Source organism: Leptidea sinapis, chromosome 2 (genome assembly GCF_905404315.1).
Source record: "Leptidea sinapis chromosome 2, ilLepSina1.1, whole genome shotgun sequence".
In the NCBI taxonomy this organism is placed as follows: domain Eukaryota; kingdom Metazoa; phylum Arthropoda; class Insecta; order Lepidoptera; family Pieridae; genus Leptidea; species Leptidea sinapis.
Genome location: NC_066266.1, coordinates 9,369,267 through 9,397,252, shown reverse-complemented (window position 1 = coordinate 9,397,252; position 27,986 = coordinate 9,369,267). Strand labels below are relative to the sequence as shown.

General features: G+C 34.0%; 1 protein-coding gene across 4 annotated transcripts in view; it reads left to right on the top strand.

Annotated features, from left to right (window-relative positions):
• Positions 1–27,986, top strand: part of LOC126975782 (PAS domain-containing protein cky-1-like) — a 192,988-nt gene that overhangs the window by 123,448 nt on the left and 41,554 nt on the right. For 3 of the 4 annotated variants that reach the window (XM_050823833.1, XM_050823825.1, XM_050823834.1), the window contains 2 exons: positions 1,585–1,758; positions 24,366–24,550. In XM_050823833.1, the coding sequence (XP_050679790.1) occupies positions 1,585–1,758; positions 24,366–24,550 (359 nt within the window). Of the gene's footprint in view, positions 1–1,584; positions 1,759–24,365; positions 24,551–25,021; positions 25,050–27,986 lie in introns of those variants that run through there. The other variant, XM_050823837.1, reaches the window with a different exon arrangement.

Genomic DNA, 27,986 nt, shown 5'->3' with positions numbered 1-27,986 from the left:
ATCTCACGCAATAATTGGTCACACTGAAAGAATCATAATTATAGCGATAGATGGCGCTTATTCAAAATCTCTCTACGCGCAATCCTTAATTAACAGTACAGCAAAATCAGGTGATTATAATTTCGCCTAATTGCCCTATTAATTTTGTATTTTTATAGTATTCTGTTTTATACATATGAAAGTTATTTATTTTTCATCAACAACGAAACATAGCTTTAAAATGGCGTTTGAATAATTTAGTCTCAAATAGCTCAATTCAATTGAAATTTAGTTAAATATTTTTGGTCAATATTAGATTTTAAATTACTTTCTAAGCAAAAAGTGTTAAAAATGGAGGTCTAACATACAACAAGAAATTTTGCCCATAAACCTACCGGGGGTTGTACTTGTGATCGTGTGTATTTAAAAATGACTTAAATATTCTTTTTTATTGTATTTTGGTTTGAGCTGATAGTCTTGTTACCAATGCTTCAAATTAATAAAACTAATAACTCAGTTTCTAAAGGTTGAAATCTACCAACAATTCAAAAAGATATGCCTCAACCTGAGAAGATCGGGCGCAAGAAACTCCAAGGGCCTATTTTTTGAGTAAAATTTTGTATAACAGCCTGAGGACAGTCGCTCCATTCACATGATGTGGAATCATAAAGAAAGTCATTAATGTTTTAGTAAAGTTTATTACTTAAACGTATTTCAACAATTGTCTTAAATTTCGTTCCACCTTCATTTTGTACATTTTCTGGGATCACCTCAAACAAGCAATGTACATCATAACTCAATAAAATACCTATTAACTCTACTTTACCAAGTATAGGCATATAAGCTTATGTTTGTGTGTGTTAATAGTTACTAGAAAATTCTGTGTCAAATGTGCCTATGTCAAAGTCAAAGTCAAATAAACTTTATTCAATTCGGCTTAAACTAATTGGTTTTAATCTACCATATGTTCGGAAAAATTAGAGCTCGTGAAAAGAACATACAAGAAACTCAACATTAAAAATGAGTATTTTACAATGGCTGTTATATACATCACAAATTACAAACTAAGTGCTGCAGCCAATATATGATTTGTTTTTAAATAATATCAAATATTTCATAAAAATAATAATAATAAAAATTAAATAAAGAATAAACTATGTAAATACAATTAATCGTATGTTGGATACATCAATCTTTATAGCTTGAATTCATTCTTTGTTCATAAATTATTAAGAATATTAATATAATAGGCTACAGATAGTATATCTTACTATTTATGTCCCTGTATAGCCGAGTGGTTAGCGATCCTACCTACTAAGCTAGAGCTCCCGGGTTCGAATCCTGGTAGGTGCAAGCATTTCTATGTTTGTTTCCGAGTCATGGATGTTTAAATGTATTTATGTATGTTTATATAAATTTATGTATGTTTAAGTAAGGATATTGTATTAAATATATCATTGTCTTGTACCATAACACAGGCTATATATGCTTAACTTGGGGCAAGATAATTTGTGTAAAAAGGGTGTCAATATTATTATTATTATTATTATTATTATTTATATCTCCACCACAGGACTTCAACTAATCAAAGAATATAATTCACAGGAGGACCTGCTAATCCATGGCGACAGTGTCTACGACGTGATAGATAAACAGGACCAGCAAGCGGTCAGGTCCGAGTTATCCAGAGCACCCAGCGATGGAGAAGACAGGGTGTTCCTGTGTCGAATGAACGTGGCCAGAAACGCTAGGAGACAGATGCGATTTGGAGATCAAAAGGTATCTTTGATATTAATAAATAAGGATTTTTAAAACTTTTTCACAAAAAAAAGTCTTTTCTTTTATTAACGCGAGTGTTACACATTTAAATAAAATTAAATACAAGAAGTTAAACAATTACACGTAATTGTAACAATGTTACATTAGGTTATTTGCGTAAACGAACATTTTTTATTTAAAATGTTTCGAGAATATTTCAGAAAAATCCCCCCTGACGACGTGCTCTACGTTCCTACGAAATTACCATCGTAAGATTAAAGCAAAAGTTTATAAATAGTAATTAACAAAATATAAACATGCCAAAATTTATTTTGAAATTTAAAATTAATATCCATTCCTGCCTTATAGACGATAGATGAAAATTATAAAAATCTTATTTTGCAATTTCAAAAATGGAATAATTTTCCAAACTAATGTATTGTCATCGGTACTCGATAAATCTACGAAGTTTCAACGAATTCTGGCAGTTTTAAAGTAAGTCAAAATCGCCTAAATGAGTAGTTTATAAACAAACATATATAAAGGTAAAGCTAATCTAAAGCATATAAACCAAAATGAATAAAAATCTGCAAATACTCATTAAAAGAAATTGAAAATAATTGTATTGAAAAAAGCACTTAAGCGTTTAGTACGTCTTACGGCCGTTCCCAATATTCAGTCTATCTCTTACTTGAGATAAAAATCGTAACTATCGTTGACTTTTCTATCTCAATAACATTATCGACGGTAACTCACCTTACTCGTGCACGCTGTCTGTCAATGGGACGACGTATAGCTTACCAGCGATATAAAGTTTGTATGGAAATTGCAATTCAGGCGTCCCAATATAAGGCGATAAGAATGACTTATCGGGTATATTGGGACAGCTTCAGATGATTGACAGCTAATTACTGACAGTAGAAGGTAGTAATTTATCTCTATCTGTAGATAGTATATTGGGAACGGCCGTTAATGGATTACAAATAACTCCTAACAGTATGGATACAAAATAAAAAAGGCCTCAATTACTCTAAGTGAAAATCATCAATATGATGTAATATGAATTAAATTGATGCTTCTCACCTTACGTACGCTTTCGAAACATTTTAGTGCTCATAAAAAAATAATCGTGCGTACGTTTGATCGGGTCAATTTACAATTGATGTATTTCAATCAAGACTTCACGAGATGTAACATGTATTAAATAGAGGCAAAGAAACACCTTTCTTATGGTGTCGGCGGCTTTGGTAGGCCTTCTTACTCGATTTACTTTTAAGGTTCCATGTCACGAGAAAAACAGATACCTTATGAAATCGCTTTCGGTATAGAAATAGAAATATATTTATTTACCATAAGGAATGACAATAGCATATTGCTACATCGCTTGGCAAACGACGTGAAGCTACATCAGTTTGTAAAGTACTCCAGAAACTGCCAGCCCATCTTTTAAATCATATAAGAACTTAGCCTACTTAATATAATATTATACAATTTTAGGAGGCCTGTGCAGGACCAGACAATATCCATGCATCATTATCCTCTATATAATCTGACCTGGTATTTTATCGAAATATTCAATACCAACCCTATGAAGGATTATATGCTCTATGCCCTTAACTGTAGCTAACTTATTAAATGGCACGTACAGTTTATTATTTCTTCTTGAATTGAATTCTATAGGGATTCCTTTAGTAGTGTTGGCCAGTTACTGAAACTTCTTGCCTCGCACAGCCACTTTGTGGATTTTATTACCCGCCGCAGTTTTTCCGAACCAATACGATAGAACATATTCAAATTTAAATATATTTATCCAAAATAGGATGCGACATCACTTATTGAAAGTTTAAAACTTCCACCAATTCCACAACGAATGCCAGGTTTGACCTGAGAAGAATAGGCGCAACAAACCCAGCGGGCTTTTTTTTTCATCAAACAAAAATGTTTACAAAGTAATATTGTACAGTGAAACTTATTATTTAATAGCCTGAGGGCGGTCGCACAATTCTCAATCTGTTGTATCATTAAGAAAGTCATTTATGTTATAGTAACTTGTACCATACAAATGTTTTTTAACAATTCTTTTGAATAACTTTTGTATTACATATTTTCTGGGATCTTGCTGTAAAAGCATATACACCACCCCACAAAAGACTTACTCGTCTTAGCCGAGTAGCTGCAGGAATTATAAGTTTATGTCTGTTATATATACCATATAACTTAAAGGCCGACAACGCATCTCTCGGGTGTCCCAATAAGAGTGTCCGATTTAAATTTGGCACTATTTTTTTCTTTGCAAGTGGCAGCTCTGAAACTTGACAGCTGTCATTTATGATTGTTCCGATTAGTAAATATGGAGCGTTACACAAAAGAACAACGCGTTATCATTGTGAAAACCCATTACAAAATTGGGGAAAGCTACGCTGAAACCACTCGGTCGTGAAAGTGCACCAAATGTCAACAATTCGAAGAGTGATCATTAAATTTGAGAATACTGGGTCGATTATGGATGGCAAGTCTCGTGTGCATTCTGCGTTTATTTAGAATATTTTCTGGGATCTTGTTGTAAAAGCATATACCTGGCCCCACAAAAGACTTACTCGTCTTAGCCGAGTAGCTGTAGGCATTATAAGTTTATGTCTGTTATATATACCATATAACTTAAAGGCCGACAACGCATCTCTCGGCCCGGTGTTGTGTATGTCCATGAGTGGTTGTCCCACTACATCCCAACCCTTCCCACTTGAGCCGTTTGCCCGTTTGCTCCCTCTTATAGTACAAAATAAAAAATACGGTTTGTAATCCGAGAGTACCGACAGAAGTGAAAACTTGAACATTAACGTTGTGCACTTTTGAATGTCTTGCAATGGTTAGGCAATAATTACGCACGAATTACTTAATTTATCAGTATAAAAGTACTAGCATGTATGTGGTTAAATACAATATTCATTTATTACGCTATCATACCAAGCATACACAAAAATGACAATTTATATAACATAAAAAATTTAACACGTCAGAACTTTTACAATTATTTTACATTAAAAAGTTTATCTCTCAGAAAAATCAACTTTCATACATAATTTCAACGACTGTGTTACGAGTTTTCGATCAGGCCATGTGTCCTGACGTGAGCTTAACATTTTATACCCATCCTAAGAAAAGTGCTCAACGCCGCTAAAGAATTTTTCACTTCATAAATAAAAAATAGTCCAGCTCCTTCCAGAAGTTCATTCTTTACCATTCGTTCACTCGTTTTATTTTATTTTATTATGTACATACTTTCTATGACAAGGTTTCTGCAATGAGATTGAAAGATCTAAGAGAGCTAATTTTTTAATTGCTGTATAAAATTTTACATTAACATTGAATTCATAGTTTAGTTACAATTTTCCAAGTAATTTTAGCTATGTCAGCGCTTTTTTTATTTTTATTTATCAAATAATAATATTTTGCAAATATTAAAAAATATTTAAAAGGTTTTGATGTTTTGAAAATTCCCCAGACGTGTTGAACTGTCTTTCTGAGTGCAACAATATACGGCAATCAGAAACTGAGATTTCTTTTGATTTCGATATAAAGTTATGCACAATATTAATTATGATAGGATGTATAACTATGAATAGAACTTAAAGTGCATTAGAGTTTTAATAGTTACAATCTACAACTAATAGAAAACGATCTAATTCCATGCGATGGAATCAACACGAAATTAATACCAGATTTACACTGAGTAATACAAGTTGTTAAAATTATCAGGTTAAAAATGTTTACATACAACTTTATCGATATCACTTCGTACTACGAATTAGCGACATTTGTCTGCACGCTGTTGAATGATAAACCCTAGTGATTTGCGGGGATATGTTCGCAATTAATAACATACGTGCTTCATAGCTGGTACGTCGCTTTAGGCGTGCAACACACCATGCAACTTCAACCGCCGCAACTATCGACTTTTAAGACAAGATTGCTTGTTGCAGCAAGAGGTCTAATAAGGAGAGATAATATATGCTTCTTTTATCTATCTATCTTTAGCTTCTATTATCTAATAAGTAACGATAGTATAGCAGTAGGTTGAACCAATTTTCAATGGAAGATAGCACATGCTATAAGAAACTTCGCCTATTTTTATTTAAGAAAAGATCTCCGAAAAAAAAATTTCTCAAAATCTTATTCATTGGTCAGCAGTAGACGGGAATACCGCTTTATACCACGATTATGCCAGGAAAATTTTAAGGGCACAACTTTTTCAATGTACCGAACTGCTCCTCCACCGACCAACGTCGACAACAACTATGGTATGTTACGTTAATGGTGAGTTTTGTGATGAAATTACTTTTATTGGTAATGATTTTTAATTTCCACGGTCTGGTGTACACTTCATATCATTTAAAGAAGTAAAAAATGTTAATAAAATTTGTGTAGTGAAGTGAAATTACATCACTTTCAACTATTTTATTCATAATTCATTTCATTTCATGTATTCTAATAAATTGTGCTCTTCTTCCAATACAAATTTATAAAGAAATTGAAGGTTTATTCGCCTGGACTTAATATTTATTTTAAAAGGTCTCGAAGTCATAGTTCGACGGCATATTACTATTTATAAATAAGGGTGGATATTGACAGGATGACGCATCAACAAGATAATTTTTTCTCTTTCCAACTCGCCCACATGCCCATTTCATGCCGACTCACTCGCTCTATAATTTAGCAAAGGCAATTATTTAATTATACGATGAAATCCAAAGTTCGGATTCCGAACTTTGAATTTGGACTATCTGCGGTTTCATTAAGATTTTTAGCAGTCAATGAGATCATAAAGTAGAACGTATGGAAACGCATTTTATGTACTTTTTCACTTGCTACTCGTGAAATGTTCCATATCTAGATAATATGGTGTTACTGTATGAAGTTTTTGACCATGACCTTATCCAATATATGCATAGCATAGTCATGTTATGATACTCAGTATTAACAAACTAGGTTTTATCCTAATTAATTAAATCATTACAACTGGAAGACGTCCACTGCCGGACAAAGGCCTCGCCCAAAGATCACTGCGACGATTGGTCCTGTGGTGTTCTAATCCAACCTATTCCGCCGATCTTGACCAGATCATCGATCTATCTAGTGGGGGGCCTACCACTACTGCGCTTTCCGGTACATGGTCGCTATTGGAGGACTCAGCTACTGAAACGGCCATGTGTCCATCACGCTATGTACCGTGCCCACTGCCACTTCATGTTTGTAATTGTCCGAGCTATGTCGGTAACCTTGGTTCTCCTAAGGATCTATCTCCTCATTTCTAATTCAATCTCGCACGGAAACTCCAACCGTCAATTGTCGAGTGTCGCAACTATAGAACTGAGTTGCGACGTCTGTATAGTTCTTAAAGCTGTATAAACATCTCACTCTTGTGTTGCTACGTTTGTCACCGCCTTAAGTTAGTAGAAATCTTGTGTAGCAGTCGTCTCTATCACGTTCATATACACAAGCACTGACAATACTTTAGACTTGATTGCATTTTTAGACAGAAGATAGTATTATAGAGTACTCGTTTAATTCAATGCTGAAATTAATTGGACAGATATTTTGTACGTTTGCAAACGTTCACAAATGTTTCTTCTATTGATTATATATTTAAGGCTCTACCTTCAAAATTATGTAGTTAATTTCTCTCTTTATCTAAATAAGTGGCCATCTGAGGGGTCTGTTTTTTATTAATTATTTTTGACTATGTGATTTAAAAAAATAACAAGAAAATTTTTTTGATGTAGGCGCTATTTTGCGGAAATCCATAATTATGAAAGTGTTATGAGTTTTTCTTGAGAGTGAGACTGATCAGTCTCTTTCAGAAGGAGAGTCTCATTTCGACGAGTCAACATCTCCTGAAGATGCCTCGCGTAGAGGCCATACACGTGTTGAACTTACCGGTATTAACACTGAAGAAAAACTCATAACATTTGGATAATTTAACAAGAGAACAACATGTGCTCTCAAACAAAGTTTATAGAAAGTTACACGAAAGCTTATTTTTTACTCCACCGTAATGGGGAGCCATACATAGCCCTTTAACCTTTGAAAGAATGCTTTTATAACGGCAGTTATATTCAACGGTATTTTATCCGTTTATAGAAATGATAATTTTTTATGGGAGTACCCTCATTTAAAATATTATCATAACTTGGATAACTGCTTCGTTACGTAACGCGACACTTCCGTCAGAAAAACATCATATAATAATAAAAATATATAATTTAATGCTACTAAAATCGTTTAAAAAAAATTGTTTCATATTGCTCAGTTATATCTTTTGAAAATATCCAAGTGTATTTGTTTGTGATGTTTGCGACATTCGTTAATTTTTTTGTTTTTGGTTACTTCGTCCATTATTAGGACAGGCAAAGGGTTCAAGCCATACCGTATCCGTTAATATTCAATCATTAATTATCAAAACCGTACTTGAAAATTTTTCGATAACATAAAATGTACGTTGCTTATAAATACCAGCCAATTGTTACTTTAATAGGATTTAATAATGATACTAATAATGTACATACACAAAATTCTAATGTATATATTCAAGAATTATTACTAAACTTTTCTTAAACTGACATATTAATATACATAAACTTACTTACTTAGTTAAGCCACGAGCACGATGCATGCAATTGGACCGAAATATCGTCGTCGAATTAATAAAATATACATCTTGATACCCGCGATCATAAAAGCTTAAAAACAATACACAATTAAATTTTCATCTAATATATAAAATTCTCATGAAATTTTGAGTGCATATTGGGTAGGTCTGAGAATCGGACAACATCAATTTTTCATCCCCCTTAATGTTAAAGGTGTTTTTATTTTTAATTTTTTTTACATTTTTTTTTAATTTGTTTGATTATGAGTCAGCATTAAAAAATACATACAATTTCAAATTTTCACCCATCTACGTTCAACAGTTACTTTTGTATCGCGATTTTAATATCGGCAATACAACGTTTGCTGGGTCAACTAGTATATTAATAAAATTAGTAGCAATTATTAGTAACCAAACAATAAAACACACTTATAAAACCTGTACTAAAAACTTAATAAGTCAAATGAATTGATATAACAATTTCGACCATATTTATAATTAAAAAAAAACCCACGCCTCGAATGATTCAACTAAGAAAACAGAAAATAATAATAAGGCACAATCATTAAAGAAAAATAAATTGGCGAAGGTACTCGTTAACTAGGCTCTTACCAGCTGTTTCATCCTTGTGATAAGCCTCATTAAGGCTTTAACTTCATCAGACAACCTCAGTAACCGAACCTTGCTAATAGTCTGTACAAGACTGCTTATGTAGGGGGCAAATCTCTGGGATAAATTGACCCTACTTGATGACTAATTGATCAATCTTGATTACTTTAAACGGATTTGTTATTTTTAACTGATTTACCTCACTTCTATGATTATCTTTATCTATATATATAAAAATGAATTGCTGTTCGTTAGTCTCGCTAAAACTCGAGAACGGCTGGAACGTTTTGGCTAATTTTGGTCTTGAATTATTTGTGGAAGTCCAGGGAAGGTTTAAAAGGTGAATAAATATGAAAGTGTTCGGAATTAAATAAAAACAATTTTGTTTTTCCTTTGATGTGTCCCCCGTCGTCCGATATTTGTTTTGTAGAGACATATTTTCTATGAGAGAATTTATTGACGCACGGTTTGACAGTTCTGCTGTAAAACAATTTCATTACAACAACAGGGAGCATATTTTACGAAATAATTCTTGATGTTATGAAATATTACTGACAAATAATTCATAAAAAACAGTTTTTTATTTATTATATATACAGAAAGTCTGTCGGGTCAACTAGTATATATATACAAATGAATTGCTGTTCGTTAGTCTCGCTAAAACTCGAGAACGGCTGGAACGATTTGGCTAATTTTGGTCTTGAATTATTCGTGGAAGTCCAGAGAAGGTTTAAAAGTCGAATAAATGTGAAAATACTCGGAATTAAATAAAAACAACAATTTTGATTTTCCTTTGATGTGTCCTCCGTTGTTCAGAATTTAAATAAAAATAATAGTTTAAAATGAATAACTAATTAGAATTTTTATATCTTTCTAACTTTCTCAGGACGTAAATAATAAACTTTCATAAAACACGGGTAAGAAGACTAAAAAAAAGGATCCCTTTTATTTGTTTTAAGTCTATTTTATACAAAAGTTTGGCTCTTTTATTTATCAATTGAGGCAATACGAAGTCTGCCGGGTCAGTTAGTAATTAATATAAATTTAATTTGCATGCCAACATTTATGTACGATGCGAGATTCCAGCCCTTGCTTCTGGGGATACGCCCTAATAGAATAGAATGGTATGCTTAGATTAAGTCTCCGCTGCGCTCCAACTAGATACCGTACTACCTACGAGCTTTATTATTACGGCAACTATTAGATGCTTGTGTGCGTCGCATGTTGAAACTCAATGGCATCCTCCAAGTTACTTATATTCCTTTCGTATTATTTTACATGGAAATTAATAAAATACAAAATACTTACTGATGATATAATAAGATCCCAGTGTCTTGCTTAATACTACAAGGTATTATTTTTACAAAGATTAACAACACAACCCGGCATTTTAGTTTTGAATTATTAGCAAAGTTTAACAGAACATATGGCACTTCAACGTCACGCATTGTTCGAGACTGGCTCGAGTACGTCCACTTGGGTATAGAATTAATTGCCGCACAATGCGACAATGCCTGCGGTATCTATTTGGAGCTCAGTGAAGACCAATCCTTAATCTAAGATGATATTTAAATAAATAGAAATATATTAATTTACTATAGGGAGTGACAACACTTTAACTCTAACTGTAATTCAAATTCAAATTCAAATATTTTTATTCGAAATAGGATGTGAAATCACTTATTGAAAGTCAAAAAACTACCACCCAAATGAATGCCTCAGGCCCGAGAAGAATGGGCGCAACAAACTCAGCGGGCTTTTTTTTTTATCAAAAATATGTTTTACAATTAAAGTAACATTTACAAAGTAACATTGTACAATTAAACTTATTATTTAATAGCCTGAGGGCGGTCGCTCCATTCCCAATCTGTGGTATCACTAAGAAAGTAATTTATGTTATAGTAACCTTTACCACACAAACGTTTTAACAACAATCTAATAATAACAGTTGCCGTAATAAAAAAGCTAGTTTGAGCGCAGCAGAGACAAATCCTTAATCTAAGTTGAGAGGCAAATATTTATTTCTTTTATTTTTTCTCTTAATGATACATTGAATGAAGACTGATTAAAATAATTATAACTGTATCAATTGATGATATCGAAAACCTTTCACTCATCAATTACCAGAGAATTAAACCAACACTTCTTATGTAGCCATCGATCACAATATCAAACAGAATCTGGCCACTTTTGCACTCATTAAGAACAATCCGAGCAATATTAAGATTTATCAGTACGTAATAAGGGTTATATTCACGTGAATATATCACTGATTATGATTAGTAAGAATGATCCATTTCTGTATGGCACATAAGTCTAATAGTACATTCCAACACACAAAACATCGCTAACCATCATTATAGAATGACAAAAGAAACTTGCGTAACTCGAATGTAACCGCGGGTACAGTCAGCATGACAAGCCAGTTCTCTCATTTTTATCGGATTGTTTGATATCTGAAATACGATTAAATTAAGTGCTCTGTTTAGTGGCTGGAGTGGTTTGAGTAATTTTAAATTTGATGGATTCTTACCAAACGGGTTACTGTTATGGCTTGGAAATTATAAAACGTTTTGGGATTACGATAATTTATAAAGTTTTCTCTGTGTGTTTATAAAAAAAAACTCATAATTTATTGTATTTAAATAAAAGAAGACTTACCTCTAGAGTTTAAGGGATTTACTGTAAACTTAATTAATTCAAACAAAGGAATGCTTTTTACATATATTAAATTAAAACTATCACTACGCGGAAGTGTACCAAAAATACTGACAGCATTTCCGCGTTGGATAGCTGCCAGCATCTGGGCTTCCAGTACCCCTATTGAGGCCCTCGACACCAAACGGCACAAAGATGAAAGACTCAGTGAGAGCGACGTATTTGTTGAGTCTTTGGCAGTCGAAGCAGAATCCACAGCTCCAACTGATATAGTTCGGACATGAGAAGGAGCCAGAGTGTCAATGAAAGTCACGTCCCACACCAGCGCCCTTCCTCCTTTCCAAGCCACCAGGGTCTGCTTATAGGCACAGGCTATTTTTTGTGTGAAGCATTTATGAAACTTGTATCAATATTAATCACTTAACAGAAAGCTAAGTTGGAAAAATGTCTCTTCCATAAAACATTTTTAATCTTTCCTCTTTGTATATATAAAATATACTAAAAATTTCTTTGTTTTTCCGTGCAGTTAAGTGCTCTATATTTATATGCTCACCGTACAGCAATTGGTTCCAGTATACTAATCTTATTCCATATTATAATAACGGCTTAGATCGTCTCAGTAACATTCCTATGCAATATATTGCGGTATACAAATGGTACCTATTTTATACAACTTATGATATGTTGGGATCAACATTGTTGTGAAACTGAAATTAATAAACGCCTTTAAATACGTTTCGTAAGAACGACGCATTACAACATAGGTGTTTTCTTTTTTTATAGAAGAGAAGGACAAATGAGCTTACGGGTCATCTGTTGTTAAGCGATCACCGCCGCCAACATTCTCTTGCAACACCAGAGGAAGCAAAGGAGCGTTGCCGGCTTAAAAGGAAGGTAGCCATGTCGTATCGTCCCGGAAACACCACACACGGAAGCACTTCCAGAGCTTTGTTGTACGTGGAAGAAATTTCCTAGGAAACTGCACTGTAAAGTAACGCCCACACATCCAGATGGTAGGGATGATATCCTAATTTCTCAAGGGAGCCTTTGCATTTTTGGACGAGTGTCGAAAAACGTTTCAAGCCACAAACATCACATTTTAAGAATTTCTCTTTTAAAAGTTTAATAAATATCTACTAGTTTATTCCATGAATATTGGTTGGGTACTAAGTCATGATGTCATTTAAAGAGTGACAGGGCTTCCATTTTTGTCTCTCCGTTAATATGAATCACGTAACCGGTTTTGTATTCTCAACTCAATTTCGACATGATTGTGGTTTTAAACTTTTTTCTGGAATTACGTCCAATTGTTTGTTTCATCTCGAATGTCAATAATCTAGATGGATTAGCTTGAGGAGAACACAGCTCAATGTCATACATTTCAACACCATATCACATATAATAGCAACTGTGTTCAAATATGTTCATAAATAACAATAGATCGTAATAAAAGGTGCTTATTAACGTTGTATTGATCGTCGAGTAATAGACAAATCAAGGGCATTTAGAAAAATTGACAGTGGCGATGTTGCAAGATACAGAGATATAATCCGCGGATATAAGTGCTTCTACGTTTTATTGATTTTTTATTATTATAAATTTGGTGTTCTAAGAGAATGTGGGTGGCGGTGATCACTTAATATCAGGTGACCCGTACGCTCGTTTGTCCGCCTTCTTTTTCATTCTTGAAAAACCACAAAAATTGTGAGCGGCACTACAAGTGCGCTCGTCTCCTTGAGACATATGATGTTAAGTCTTATTTGGCCAGTAATATCTCTAGCTACGGCGCGCTTCAGACCGAAACACAGTAATGCTTACACATTACTGCTTCACGGCAGGAATAGGCGCCGTTGTGGTACTTATAATCTAGCCGACATCCTCTGCAAAGGAGCCTTCCGCTGGTGTATGTTATACTCAAACGGCCTTACAAATAAACTTGGTGTAAAGTTATAACTGATGATAAACAAAGAAAATGCAAAATGCTTACAATATGCTTGACAACTCTGTCAATTATAATAATGATAATTCTGAAGTTTTCCGAATGACAAGCTGCCTTGCAAATAAACGCGGGAAACGTTATACGTCCGAACAAGCCATTCGTAAGCAAAATGTCTATTTGTAAACATTTTACATGTTCTTGGTTTATGCTTAGTTATAACTTTATGCCAATTTTATTTGTAATGCCGTTACTGTTTTTGGAGCAATGATAGACGTTTTAAATGCTACGTGATGGATAAGAATGACCCAAAAAGTCACTTTCGCACGAAATAGTATAATGAACAATACTTAGTAAAAGCCAATTATTTCTACTCGTATCATACACGATACAAAATACCTTATATCACCTCGTCGGCCTTCGTAATTAAAGATAAAGCGGTACTTCATTGAAGCTAATTATATATATATTGGCTGTTTTCTATCTGCAATGACGAAAGATGCTCAATAGTGGTCATTATTTGGATTAATTCACCGACGTGCGGTTCAATAGTGTAACACATTTTTATGGCACTCGTGAGAACGTTATCAAATTATATGTATTCGGTTGCTTTTGAGATGCAATGATTAATCGGATACTTTGCTTTCTTTTGTTTTAATTACGAGAAATATTTCGGGAGGTTGCTACTCCCGTAGCAGTTGGGAACTGTACTCTCGAAATTGTTGACGAGTACGTCTACGTTGGACAAACAATCCGGTTAGGTTCAATCTCGCGAAGGTCTCTCGTCGAATATAACTCTGATGGGCAGCGTTTGGGAAGCTCCGTAGAATCTTCTCATCCCCAATACCACAGTGTCTCAAGACGAAGGTTATTAGCCCGTGTGTGTTGACAGTGATGACATACGGAACGCATAGGGTCACCAACTATGGGCCTGATGAAAAATGTTTATGATCGCTCAGAGGGCAATGGACAGGGCTATGCTCGGAGTTTCCCTGCGAGATCGAATCAGAAATGATGAGATCTGTAGGAGAACCAACATAACCCAGATGATTGCGAAACTGAAGAGGCAAATGGACAGGGCACATAGCTCGACAGAGTGGCTGTTGAAGCAGTAAAGTCCTCGAACAGGGACCACGTACCGGAAAACGCAGTGCTGGTAGGCCACACTGCATTCCACACACAAGTTGGATTGATGCACGCAGGTCAAAATCTCCGCACTAGGTTGGATTAGGGTAGCGCATAACCGATAGGACATAAACAGCTTAACGAATGGCTATGGTTTGTAGATCCTCGACTAAATCTGTATATTTTATCACACATGGACTGTCCAATTGATAAAATTTCGACGCGGGGAAGGGAAGGAAAGTAATGGCACAATTTATTCAACTTACCATTTTGGAACGAATCTTTAAGTGTGCGAGGCTAAATCGCCCTTTACTGATTCTATTGCTCCATAAGAAAACGTGAATGTTTCTACAAAGCGGTTATCACAGCTTAAGCGTCAAAATCTAAACCACGCCATCAAAAGTACTCATTTATGAAGCAATGCACTGAAACTAAAGCTCGAAGTTCTAGAATTCACACCAAGCGCGCGTGCTGTTTTATTTAAATGAATCCAGCCGTACGTGGGGTCTATTCACATAAACGGTAGCGACATGCGTCTATGTAGACATCACAATTAATGCATGAGTTTATGTCAGGAATTTTTCAACAACTTCAGTATATTAAACATGTACAAAGAAAAATGGTGACATCATTTTTGTGATTGTACAAATTTCATAATTACAAATAAATGTTTTGAAAAAATATTTTTCAATGCTATAAATATTTAACTGTGTTTGTAAAATATGATTTTACGTGTTTTTCACGGATAGATACAACAATCATTTGTCATCATAAATCTATGTTTTTATTAAGAAAAAACAATACTTAAATCTTTTAAGCTAGTCAATAGTACAAAAAATCGTTCACTGTGATTTTACATCAAAATTATTTAAGTATGCATACCAAGTATTAGGTAAGCATACCAAGAATGAGAGTTTTTTCAAAAACCGGTTGGTACGAGTGGAAAAGCTGAAAAATGTCTCAGTTTTTGACAATAAGGTCTTTTATTTGTACCTACTTACAAGTGATTATAAAAAAAGAATCTACCACCATCTCCAAAAGCTTATAATATATAAATACATTCATAAAAATACTCGATTAAAGATCACCGAAAACACTTTTGGAAAGTAAGTTAGTACAAACTTATAACACACAAACACTTCAATGTCGTCTGACATTAATTAGATTAGCATTAGAGAAATTTCTCATTTTTTTCCTCGCACAACCACTTTGTATAATAAATTATCGCCTGCAATTTTCCCGAACCGATACGTCCTAGAAACTTGATAAGAGCTTATGCTTAAAGGCCGGAAACGAAATTCTTTACCCCTGTTGTTGCGGATGTCCATGGCCAATTTCCTCACCACTTTCCATCACGTGAGTTCATACCCAATTTGCCCCTCTGATATAAAAATAACGTTTCTTAATCCATTATTATTCACTACTAAATCGTATCCTTTTTGCTCTTAATAGTGATTTTCATTATTATAACACTAGAACTAAGGGAGCGCTTGTAACTAATACTAATAAGCTTCATAAGATACATAATAGCTTTAAGTATAAAGTCCCAGCCACTGTTCAGGCATTACCTATAAAAAATTAAATGTGTTATTAAAAAATGGCTTTATCGTAAATCTTACTACTCCACAGCTGAATATCTAAGTGATCCGACAGTCTGGGACTAGATTATGATTATTTTATAACAATAGCGATGACAGTACAATATTATATATTTCATTAAAAAAGCGCAAAAAAAGAATGCTTGCGCCGCTTCCTCTCTTTCAGAGCGCCGTTTGTTTCCGAAGTAGTAGTAGTAGTACTAGTGTCTAATATATTAAAAGTGACATCAATAAGGGTTTTCAATTTTGTGAAAATAAATGCCTTTTACTAGGTTCGTAGGCCACTTGACATTTTTACAATTTCCTCCACCCTTTATGCGAATAGACCCTTTACAGCAAAAACATACAGAGTGGCGTCGTTAAGCGGACCAGAGATGCATTTATTTATGAAATGTAAATAGTACTGATTGTAATAACAAAACTGCGAGCTACCGTGCTCTATATTAAGATGTACTATTTGCATATTGCTCTCGCATATAACAGCATGTGTGAGCAACCTGTTACTAACCTTTATTTTTACCTTTGTCAATCTTACTGAACTGTCGTTAAATGTAAATGTGTCTGTTGTTCTTGAGTTTTACCAGAGGCTCCTTTCCACAGGATGCCGGCTAGATTATGAGTACCGCACCGGCGCCCCTTTCTGCCGTGAAGCAGTAATGTGTAAACGTTATTACTGCGCAATAGAATCACCGTAATGCGCTACTTTACGAAGCGGTTTACCCACCCTCCCATACGAAGTTATAAATTCAAAAATAAAATTGTGTAAGAAACATCCCAAGTTAGGTTAAAACGTTTTACACATAAATATTTAGCTTTCGTAACGTTATATGTTAAACCATCCGATAGCGTCGCCTCTTGAATTCAATTTTCGGCTTGATTTTCTATGTTAAACTCTTGCTAACACGATGCAACGCCAGAACTGATATCGTGTTGTAGATTCGTTTAAGAGGTTGATTCAATTCAAATTAGTTAAATACTGAATAGTTATATAAATTATTAATATCCGAAGGACCGAGCCTTGCTCGGATTTTTATGGATGTACAAAACGTGAAAAAATCTAATAGGACATCTGGATTCTAACCCGGGTCTTCTGCTTTCCAGATCACCCAATGTCCCATCTGAGCTATTATAGTCTTATATAGTGGCGAAATTTACCTTTGTATATTATGTTATGTTATTGTAGCTGTTTCTCATTAAAACTTGGATAAAAATACATTTTTTTAAATTGAAACCTAGCTAGATCGATTTATCGCCCCCGAAATCCCCTGCGTACTAAATTTTATGAGAATCGTTGGAGCCGTTTCCGAGATTCAGATTATATATATTGCTCGCTTAAAGATATAAGGTAAGGTTTGTTTATTGGTTTTTTCTTGTGTCTTTTTGAAGTAATAATTCTTTTGGCGCAAAGATTATCAGATGAATTTTATTATAGAGTCGAATTAGCACCACGCGCGCCGTCACGCAAATTCGACACTCTGACATTAACTGGTCAACTAGACCATTTGTATTATACTTCAGCTACCAATCCTCTTGTAACTCATATGCCTACTGAACCACAACTAATGGACGGGAATACTATAAATTTCAATATATGTTTTGAATTTATATACAAGTTTAAAAAAATCTCTCAAGTTATCAATATAAAATAATTTTAAAATGCTAATATCGTTTATATTGTTTGTTGTTGATGTTATGCCCTTCCATTTATATCTTGTCTAATTCAATATTTTTCTAAATGAATGATTTTTTATACTGTGAAAACGTAGAAAAAAAAATAGGTTGACAGGTAACCTCTCTTTTGACCTATTTGAGCAATGCACGCACACTAACGTGTATTTATGTTAATAAAGTGATATACAAATCGCGAGTGTAAGACGTAGCTTGTCACGCACACAACAGTAATAAACCTGGCCTTTTTTCATCGGTTGTCTAGTAGTAAAAGGCTCAATCTAGACATAAATAAAAATCTAGGGTTTTATTATTCATTTTCTGAAACGTGGGTTATGCTCTGTTTATGTCCGTTTCACAACTTGATTTTGATTCGCATCTATAATTATTATTGGGGTGACACCTAAAAGATATCTGTGTTAGTTATTAAGAAATTTTACTGGTGCTGTGTAGCTGGTGGTAAGTAGAACTTAGATTAAGGATTGGTCTCCGCTGCGCTCCAACTAGATACCGCACTACACAACAATAGCTTTTTTATTACGGCATTTATTAGATTCTTGTGTGTGTGGACACTCAATGGCATCTTTCAAATATTGTTACATACGCTTCGTGTTATTTTACATTGAAATTAATAAAATACAAAATACTTAGTGATGATATGTGATCCTAGTGTCTTTCTTATTTCTTGTAGTATTATTTCTACAAAGTTTTACTACGATTGCGTTTTATTTCAGCATTTTAGTTTAAATCATTAGAAAAGTTTAACAGAACATGTGGCACGTCAACGTCATACATTGCTCGAGTACGCCCACTTGGGCGCAGTATTAGTTTGCCGTAGTTTGCGACTACTCCTGCGGTATCTAGTTCTCGCAGCGGAGACCAATTCTTAATCTAAGGTGTAGTAGTAGTAAGTCTATAGTAATAAATGGAGAGCCAGTTTTTTTGTTCAGTTATACTGCGAAAACTACTGAACCGATAAGAGTAATAATTATACTATAAAGTTTTTTTTCACTAGAAATACCACTATGTTCCCACTACAAATAATTTAGTAATGTATATTATTCCGAGAATAATACTAACATACTTACATAAGTTTTGATAACTTAATAAAATTTAAAAACAAAAATTTAATGAACGATGCAGGAAATGTAAATCTTGATATAAAAGAGTGGCAATGAGTTTCTTGCTACTTCTTCTCATTAGCTCAACCCTTTACGAAGAAGCGGGAGATTGAATAAGATAAATATTTTATTGACATTCATAAGTGTCATTTCCGTGACCTACATGAATAAAGTGATTTTGATTTGATTTGGATTGCGTCCTCTCGCGTTCCGTGCGAGCGCTCTTACCAACTGAGCCAACCGTTCGAGTGACGTATCGTCATAGAATCTTGTGTAAGCACACAAAGCTGTTCAACTCATTCAGGTTGTGGTTTTGTTGTGTGGCTAATCACTTCAAAATCATAACAAATTGTTTAGATACTCGTAACTTACTCCGCGAAATAAAATGCGTTATCATTTTAACGGAAGTTTGGGCCAGTCTAGGTCCTCAAACATAAATAGCTATAAAATATAGTTGTTATGTCTGTCTGTGGGTTGGTGTCGTGACGATTGAGTCGAAGCGTGACGCGGACTCGTGCGTACGTTGGCCGAATTCACACGTACACCCACGATATAACCCGCTGCCTTATGTTACTAACTGTGCTGTTAGAATTATCGAGTTTTTATTGACAAAATATAAAAAGGAAGATTCTGAATGGAATACTTCATGCGGAACATGGTATTTATTTATAACAATAAGGGATGAGTCAATGTAGCGTCGCTCAGGATTCTTGAAAAACTCAAAACTTCTGAGCGGCACTACAATTGCGCTCGTCACCTTGAGACATAAAATGTTAAGTCAAATTTGTCTAGTAATATCACTAGCTACGGCGCCTTTCAGACAGAAATACAATAATACTCACACATTACTGCTTCATGGCAGAATAAAGTCCTGTGCATAGGAGTCTCCCACTGGTAAATGTCCTCAGCCGTCTCTTACGATACCCTTGGGCCTGGGACTTAATTTCTTTCTTTCTTCTACTTTCTTTTTTTTTACCATATCGTTTACCATGGCAATCAGCTTAAGGGACTTAAAATACACAGCACTATCTAAATTAAAATTTATGTACCTACATTTAAATCGGCTTCGTCTTAACATTGAATTTTGCTAATTATTACAATTTAATTTATCAATCCTATTAATTTCCTTATCATCAAGCATAAATAAATTAATAATAATTATTAAGTACAACTTAAATATATAGTCTGTACTTATGACATAATTACAAATTCTCTGTCTACTTCATCTGATTAGTGATTTTAATGACACGTCCTGTCAACAGCACACGTCACTTTGACAGTTCGCATCGTGTGTCTCGCCGTGTCCCGGCGTCCGTTATAAAGGACACAAAAAATGGCGGTATTCCGTGACGCAAGAAAACGTGACTGACTCAGACCAGGCGTGATTCTCTTGACCATACATTTAGCACTATTCGAAGTTATTGTTTCAGCTTGATAAATTACATATCTGGGTCTCGGTTTATAGATTTATAGTTACTCTAAATCAATTTAATATTTAGGAAACAATTCTTCCGAGCATTGTTATTTATTGCTTTAAGATTGGGTTAAATGTGCTTGCAATAATAATAAATTATGGCTTAAATGATTAATTTGCTTGAATATTTAAATGAGATGTCTGAAAATGTTTTTGGGAGTAGGATTAACATAACTAGAAAATAAATTGAAAGGCTAATCGCGCATCTCTTGAAACGTGATTTTATTAAAGTGGGATGGGTATAAAATGTTAAACTCGCGTCAGGTCACGTGGCCTGATCGAATTGTCGTAAGACAGTCGTTGTTATTATGGATGAAAGTTTTCTGAGAGATAAACATTTTAAAGTAAAATAATTGCAATAGCTCTGGAATGTTAAAATGTTTATAATGTAAACAGTCATTTTTTATACAATAAATGAATATTTTATTAACCACATAAATTATTACCTAACCATTCCAAAATATTAAAAAATGCGCAACGTTAAAGTTTTCTGTTTTTTCTTCCGGATGTTGTTAATTCTGCCAGCACTCCCGGAGTGCAACCCGTTATTATTTTTTCATCATTCGAGCCTTTTATCGGTGACATTGCCGGCATCCTGTACAAAGGAGCCTCCCACTGGTAACTAATAAACACAAACAAATCCATATTAATTATCTGTACACACAAGCTTTCCAATGTCGTTGTATTTATTAAGCCATTCATTAATAAAACGTAACACGACAAGCTTGTAATTTAATCTGTCGATGCCAAAGATTTGTGTCTGTCAATACTTCTGTTTGTAGGCGGAACATTCAAGCGGGACTTAAGCTGAGGCACAGATTAAATAAATCTCGCTTAGAATGCTACACAGCCTATCTATTAATCCGAGCTTATTATAAGGATGAATGTATTCGGTTTTGTAACGTCAAGCGAATAACTGACGAACAATAAAAAGCGAATATTAAAATTTAAATATTTTTATTCAAAATGGGATTTTTTATCACTTAGACGGTCACTAAATCATTCGAATAATAAATGACTCAAACTTGAGAAGAAGGGGCGTATAAAACTCTGTTTTATTTTTATAAAATGAAAGTTAAAAAATAGAAAGTAATTTATGTTAAATATTTATGAGTTTACATCATTTATACGTCTAGATGGACAATGACAGCTGTGAAAACGTCAAAAAAATAGACTATAGAACTAACCTCTATTTTGAGCAATTCATGCAGACTGACACAAAGTGTCATTCTAATCGCTAGTGTAAAACGTAGCTTGTCACGCACACTTAACTAATATAGTAAGTGGTCCAAGAGCAAGAGACTATTTCTAGACGCATAAATTAACTTAGTTTAAGAGCTTATGAATTAATAAGAATATTACCAGTGTATAGACCTAAGCATAACTAAATATTAACAGACTTCTGGTAACTTACATAACATTTCATACAAATGCATACAAAAAATATTGTAAAAAGTAAAATTATATCGAATATTAGAGAATAAATTATTTCATTTAAAACTTTATTTACCTACTGTAAAATATTTATTATATATTCTAATCACTCTAGTTAAAATTAACAATTTTAATATCAGTTGTTATTTAGGTTAAATAAGAATGACGTCTTAGATTAGGCATTGGTCTCCGCTGAGCTCTAACTAGATATCGCACTACCTAAGAAGTATTGCATATATAATAAGAAATATTACGGCAACTATTAGATGCTTGTGGGCGTGGCATCTTGACACACAATGACATCTTTCAAATTTTGTAACAAACGCATCGTGTCATTTTACATTGAAATTTAATAAAATACAAAATATTTACTGTTGATATGTGATCCCAGTGTCTTTTCTTATTTCTTGTAGTATTATTTTTACAAAGTTTTACTATGCAACAATTACTATGTTTCAATTATTAGCAAAGTTTAACAGGACATGTGTCGCGTTAACGTCACACATTATTCGAGACTAGCTCGAGTACGCTTATTTGAGCGTAGTATTAGTTGCCGCACGTTGCGACCACGCCTGCGGTATCTAGTTGGAGCGAGCGGAGACCAATCCTTAATCTACAAATGACAGCCAGCAAGTATTTTAAGCAACACAGAAGTATTTTATCGTTCAATATTCATAATACAAACAGCACTGATTCTACTATACCTTTTCGATATTCTATAACGGTTTTAAATATATTATTTTTGAAACTGTTTTAGCTACTCTGTAAAAGTTTCGGATATTCGTAATTTTATCTCCAGCATTATCTTTCAAACAATCTTGATTGAAGATTGTTATTAGGTGTTAATTATTGTAATTACAGTATTTGAGTGTCCGTGCATTATCTTCTTCTATGATCCAATGGGCCTTAAATATAGGCCCGTTATCGTAAGTTGAGGCAATAAGTAAGTCACAAATAAAACTTGTTTAATTAATTGAAGCTAAAGAAGTTTGAAGTTTTAAATTACTTGCGCCTTATTTTAGAATGAATTATTATTCAGCCTATCCACTTTAATGACAATGACATTTGAAAGAAAGAACCTTAAATAATTTATAAGTCTAGATAAAGTCTCTAGCTGTTAGGCAACCGATAAAAACTGGTCAGGTTTAATACTTTAATGTGCATGACAAGCTACGTCTTACACTTGCGATTTGTATGACACTTTGTGTTAGTGTGCGTGCATTGCTCAAAATAGAGGTTAACTCTTACTTCATTTTTCTGCGACTTTCACTGATGTCATGTATTTATTATATATATGAGATTTCCCCCTATATATCGACTCATCACGATATCTCCGGGACCATAAGCCGTAGAGACTTGAAATTTGGTAGGAATATTCCTTTCGCCGAGTAGAGGTCAGTTTAGAAAGGATTTTACGAAATTCGAAATAGACCAACGTCTCGGTCAGCTAGTAGTCTATAAATGATCTAAGGAAAGATCCAACAGTCATAAAAAGAAAGTTAAAAATATTTAGTAAGCATTTAGAAAAACATGTTTTTATGAAAGTATCTCAATTTATACACTTGCTTGCTATAAGTTTGTCTGTTATTTTTTAATATTGCTAAGCCCGTTTAAGCTAACTATTATTACCAAATGAGTATTTACCAAGTCTGTATTAATTTAATGATATTTATGGTGACTTAAAATATATACTGCGTTCCAATGCGTAGGACCTAAGTCCTAAAGTACTCAAAGCACCTCTAACCCACATATTACGATTTATGGCCAAGTTGTGTAACCGATACTATGAATAAGTTACAATACAATAATATGTATACCAAGGCCATAACCCGGAGATTATACGTCACTCAGTGAGCGGCTGAACTGTGAACTATCTTGTCTTTTATCGGCTGTTGTTAAAACTTTGAAGAATGTCATAGCACCACGCCTTACCTTTGATGTAGACGCTTATGTCGAGTTGGGGTTCAAACTTCAAACCTTTTGGCACGGGCGACCTTCAGCTGACATATGTTGCTTAATTTCAACCTTTTGTTGCTCGACTTTTGAGAATATTGTTCGATTATTACCGTAGCTTTTTTGCTCTTATTTTAAATTATCAGACATTCTAGAACTTACCTTTGAAATTTGGTTTGAGCATTTCGTTTTGATTTTACGACTGTGTTGACCAATTAAATTATATTTTACTGACTAAAAGATTAAAATGACCTATCATATTATGTGACAATAATGTAAAAATTCAATTCATTGTCACATAATATGATATGATTTTAACGCGTGTAGCGTTTAAATTCATTTAAACCGGTCCTTGTGTTAAGCAAAGACTTTCAAAAGGTTCTGATTATATATTTTTTTCAATTAGGTGGTGCTAGTTCGTGGACACTACGTGTCATACTTACCACTATGCAGTCGGAACGAGCCAGTGTTCCTAGCGTCATGCACGCCTCTCGCCATGCCCGAGACGCGCGAGTGTGTAGTGCACGGCGCTACCAATGTGTTCACCACTGTGCACGCTATGGACATGAAGATACTACACATTGACACTAAGTAAGTACCAAGACCACTATATAGTGTGACATTGAGCTAGTGTTCTTAGCATCATGCACGCCGTTCGCCATACCGGAGCCGAGCGAGTGCATAATGTATGGCGCTACCAATGTGTTCACCACCGTGCACGCTATGGACATGAAGATACAATACATTGACACTAAGTAAGTACCAAGACCACTATATAGTGTGACAATGCACTAGTGTTCCTAGCATCATGCACGCCGTTCGCCATACCGGAGACGCGCGAGTGTATAGTGCACGGCACTACTAATATGTTCACCAGTCACCACCGTGCACGCTATGGACATGAATATACTACACATTGACACTAAGTAAGTACCAAGACCACTTTATAGTGTGACAATGAGCTAGTGTTCTTAGCATCATGCACGCCGTTCGCCATACCGGAGCCGAGCGAAAGTATAATGCAAGGTGCTACCAATGTGGTCACCACCGTGCACACTATGGACATGAAGATACTACACATTGACACTAAGTAAGTATCGAGAGCACTATACAGTGTCACATTGAGCCAGTGTTCCTAGCACATGCATATGTGGCCATGAAGATAACTACACATTGACACTAAGTAAGTAACGAGCTCACTATATAATGTCACATCGAGCTACTGTTTCCAGCATCATGCATGGCGTTACCAATGTGATCACCACCGTGCACACTATGGACATGAAGAATAAAAATTAAATGTTCATTTCACGATGATTTCACTTTACAAAAGACTTCAACGCGTGTGTCTTTTTATAGTATAGTCTTAGTGTCGATTTTTTTTATTTATACAAAAAAAACAAGGTTACTATAATGATGAATTGTATTGGTAATATTTGATATTATTTATACTTTATGCATACACACACACGTAATGTTAGATGATAGATACGTGTCTTTTGTTCAAATATCGACCTTGTTGCGTGATTGCTGTCAGTTGTAATAAAAATTTAATTCATAATCTCAGATGAAAAGACAACCATGATATTGTAATAAAGATAAATAAAAGACGGAGGTCGTGAATGAAACAAAAACTTAAACGCTTTGTCATCTGATTAACAACCATTACATCAAATGCCTTACATAAAGCTTTACGCGGCAATAAAAAAAGTAATAAATTACAAATAGATGTTTTTCTTATTTAAAGTATCATTCTCAACAGCAAAGTTAGTGCGTTATGGAATACACTATCTATAGCGGTGTTTCCAATTACCAGGTCGGTTTTTTTGGATACTAAATGATTGTAAGCCTACAAAATTTCCCTTTCATTATCTAAACAGTATTACAAGCTAAATTTCCATTCTAATCTCATATGCTGGTTTATTTATGACAACTATGACGTCATAGTTCATAACAGCCAAGTGTTTGTTCTCTAGTAATTAAGACTAAGAATAAGAGTGATGGGCCTAAACGTTGTACGTGTGTTAATACGTGTTTGTGTGTCTGGCGTCCGTAGTACAAAACTTGAGAAATCCATCACAACAACCGTGGTAGTTTGTATACTTGTACGTCTGTAGAGCTTTATAATCGCTTCTTCATAATTTATAATCGCTTATAAAGTGCTCTCATTATACCATTCTTTTTAATTACTCTTGTGTTTTTATTAATAATTTTACATTTACTTTTTTTACTTAGCCGTGTAAGATTTACCCCCTTATTCATAATGGTCCGCTAACTTTAAACAGCCGCTAAGGAGTGTTTTTTCTCATTCTGACTTATTTCAATAAAAGAAGGCAGAATGAGAATTAGCAATGCTTTAAGTTAGGAGACTATTATGAATAAGGGGGTTAGTATTTAACGTTTGAATATTTTTGTTGCATTACTTTATGTATATTGTAATTGAAATGATTTGTAAAACGATGAAGCTCTAAATGTCGATTTGAAAGAGCGGCAATGAGTTTCTTGCCACTTCTTCTCATTAAAGTGGTGGTAAATTTAAAATCAAAAGAAAACTTTTGACAATAATAAGTGTTATTTCATTGACCTACATGAACAAAATGATTTTGATTTGATTTGATTTTGATTTACTGTTGCAAGTGTGATGATATCATACCATCAGGTGTCCCCCACGCTTGTTTGTCCTTTTCCTCCATAAGGTGGTACGGTTTTCAAACTTTCCAGCTAACTTTACTCCAATAACTTAAAACGACCATATAATATTATTTTTCAACAGTAAAAAAGGAATTTTTGAATTAACCAGTATTCAGTATTCAGTCATCCATATATTTTTACATAAACTTATACAGTTGTGTCTGTCAAGAATGACAGATGTATGAGCGATGACGTTGACATCTGTATACAAGTCACTTTATATTCATGCGAAGGCTTGAACAGGAGCAAATATCAAGTGTTCGCGATCAATGCAGACATGATTTCTATAATAATAATAATAATTATTCTTAGTAGGTATGTAATGCAGAAATTCTAAAAATCTATCCTCCTATGCAGTGGCACAATCATTAATGATTCTTGATTTGATGACTGATTGACACCTATACACTTTTATAATAAAGTCCCAGCCACTGTTCAGGCATTATCTAAAAATAAATTTAAATGTTTTATAAAAAAAATGGCTCTGTCGTAAATCCTATTACTCCACTGCTCAATTTCTAAGTGATTGGATAGCCTGGAAGCTGTAATAGCAGTGAAAGTACAATATTGTATATTAATTTTAAAAAGAGCGCAAAAAAAGAATGCGGGGAGAGTTTCTTGCGCCGCTTCTTATCTCTCAGAGCGCCATTTGTTTTCGAAGCGGTAGTAGTATCTAGTATATTGGAAATGACATCAAAAAGTCAACTCAACTCAAAAACTCAACTTAAATCTATCTGTATCGCAATAATTGTTATGCTGAACAGAATGTTGGTTTATTATTTTTTCATTATTTTGTTTGTTTTTTATAATAGACACTCAATTCATATCTATTGGTAAGTATAATATAAAAGATCTAATCTAATTATTAATTCGAATAAATTTGTAATCAATTCAATCTGGTACCTATTCTTTATTTAAATTTTAACGATATCGGATTACGTTTTAGTATTTGTTTCAAGTAAGTAAACTTTGTGTTGGCAATTTTGGTGGTCTTTTCAACAAACGATTTTTTTTAAATGTTATCTATATCTTACCCGGCCTCTACACTATTCGAGAAACTTTAACTTTAGGAAGTCACCCAAGTTTGACGGAAGAACCTATTACACTATTTTAATTTCCTCAACTCTGGTCAACTTCTCGAGAAGTGTAGAGAAAGGATTAAACTTTCAATTATATGCTAATTATATACACAGGTCTTTTATGTTGACTGTACAGTTAAACGTCAAAGAAAACCTTTACGAATATGGTAATACGGGTTATTTGAATACTGGTAGCGACAACACAACATCTCTTTTTAGCTGTATGATCTATAACTTCAGATATGCGATGTAAATAG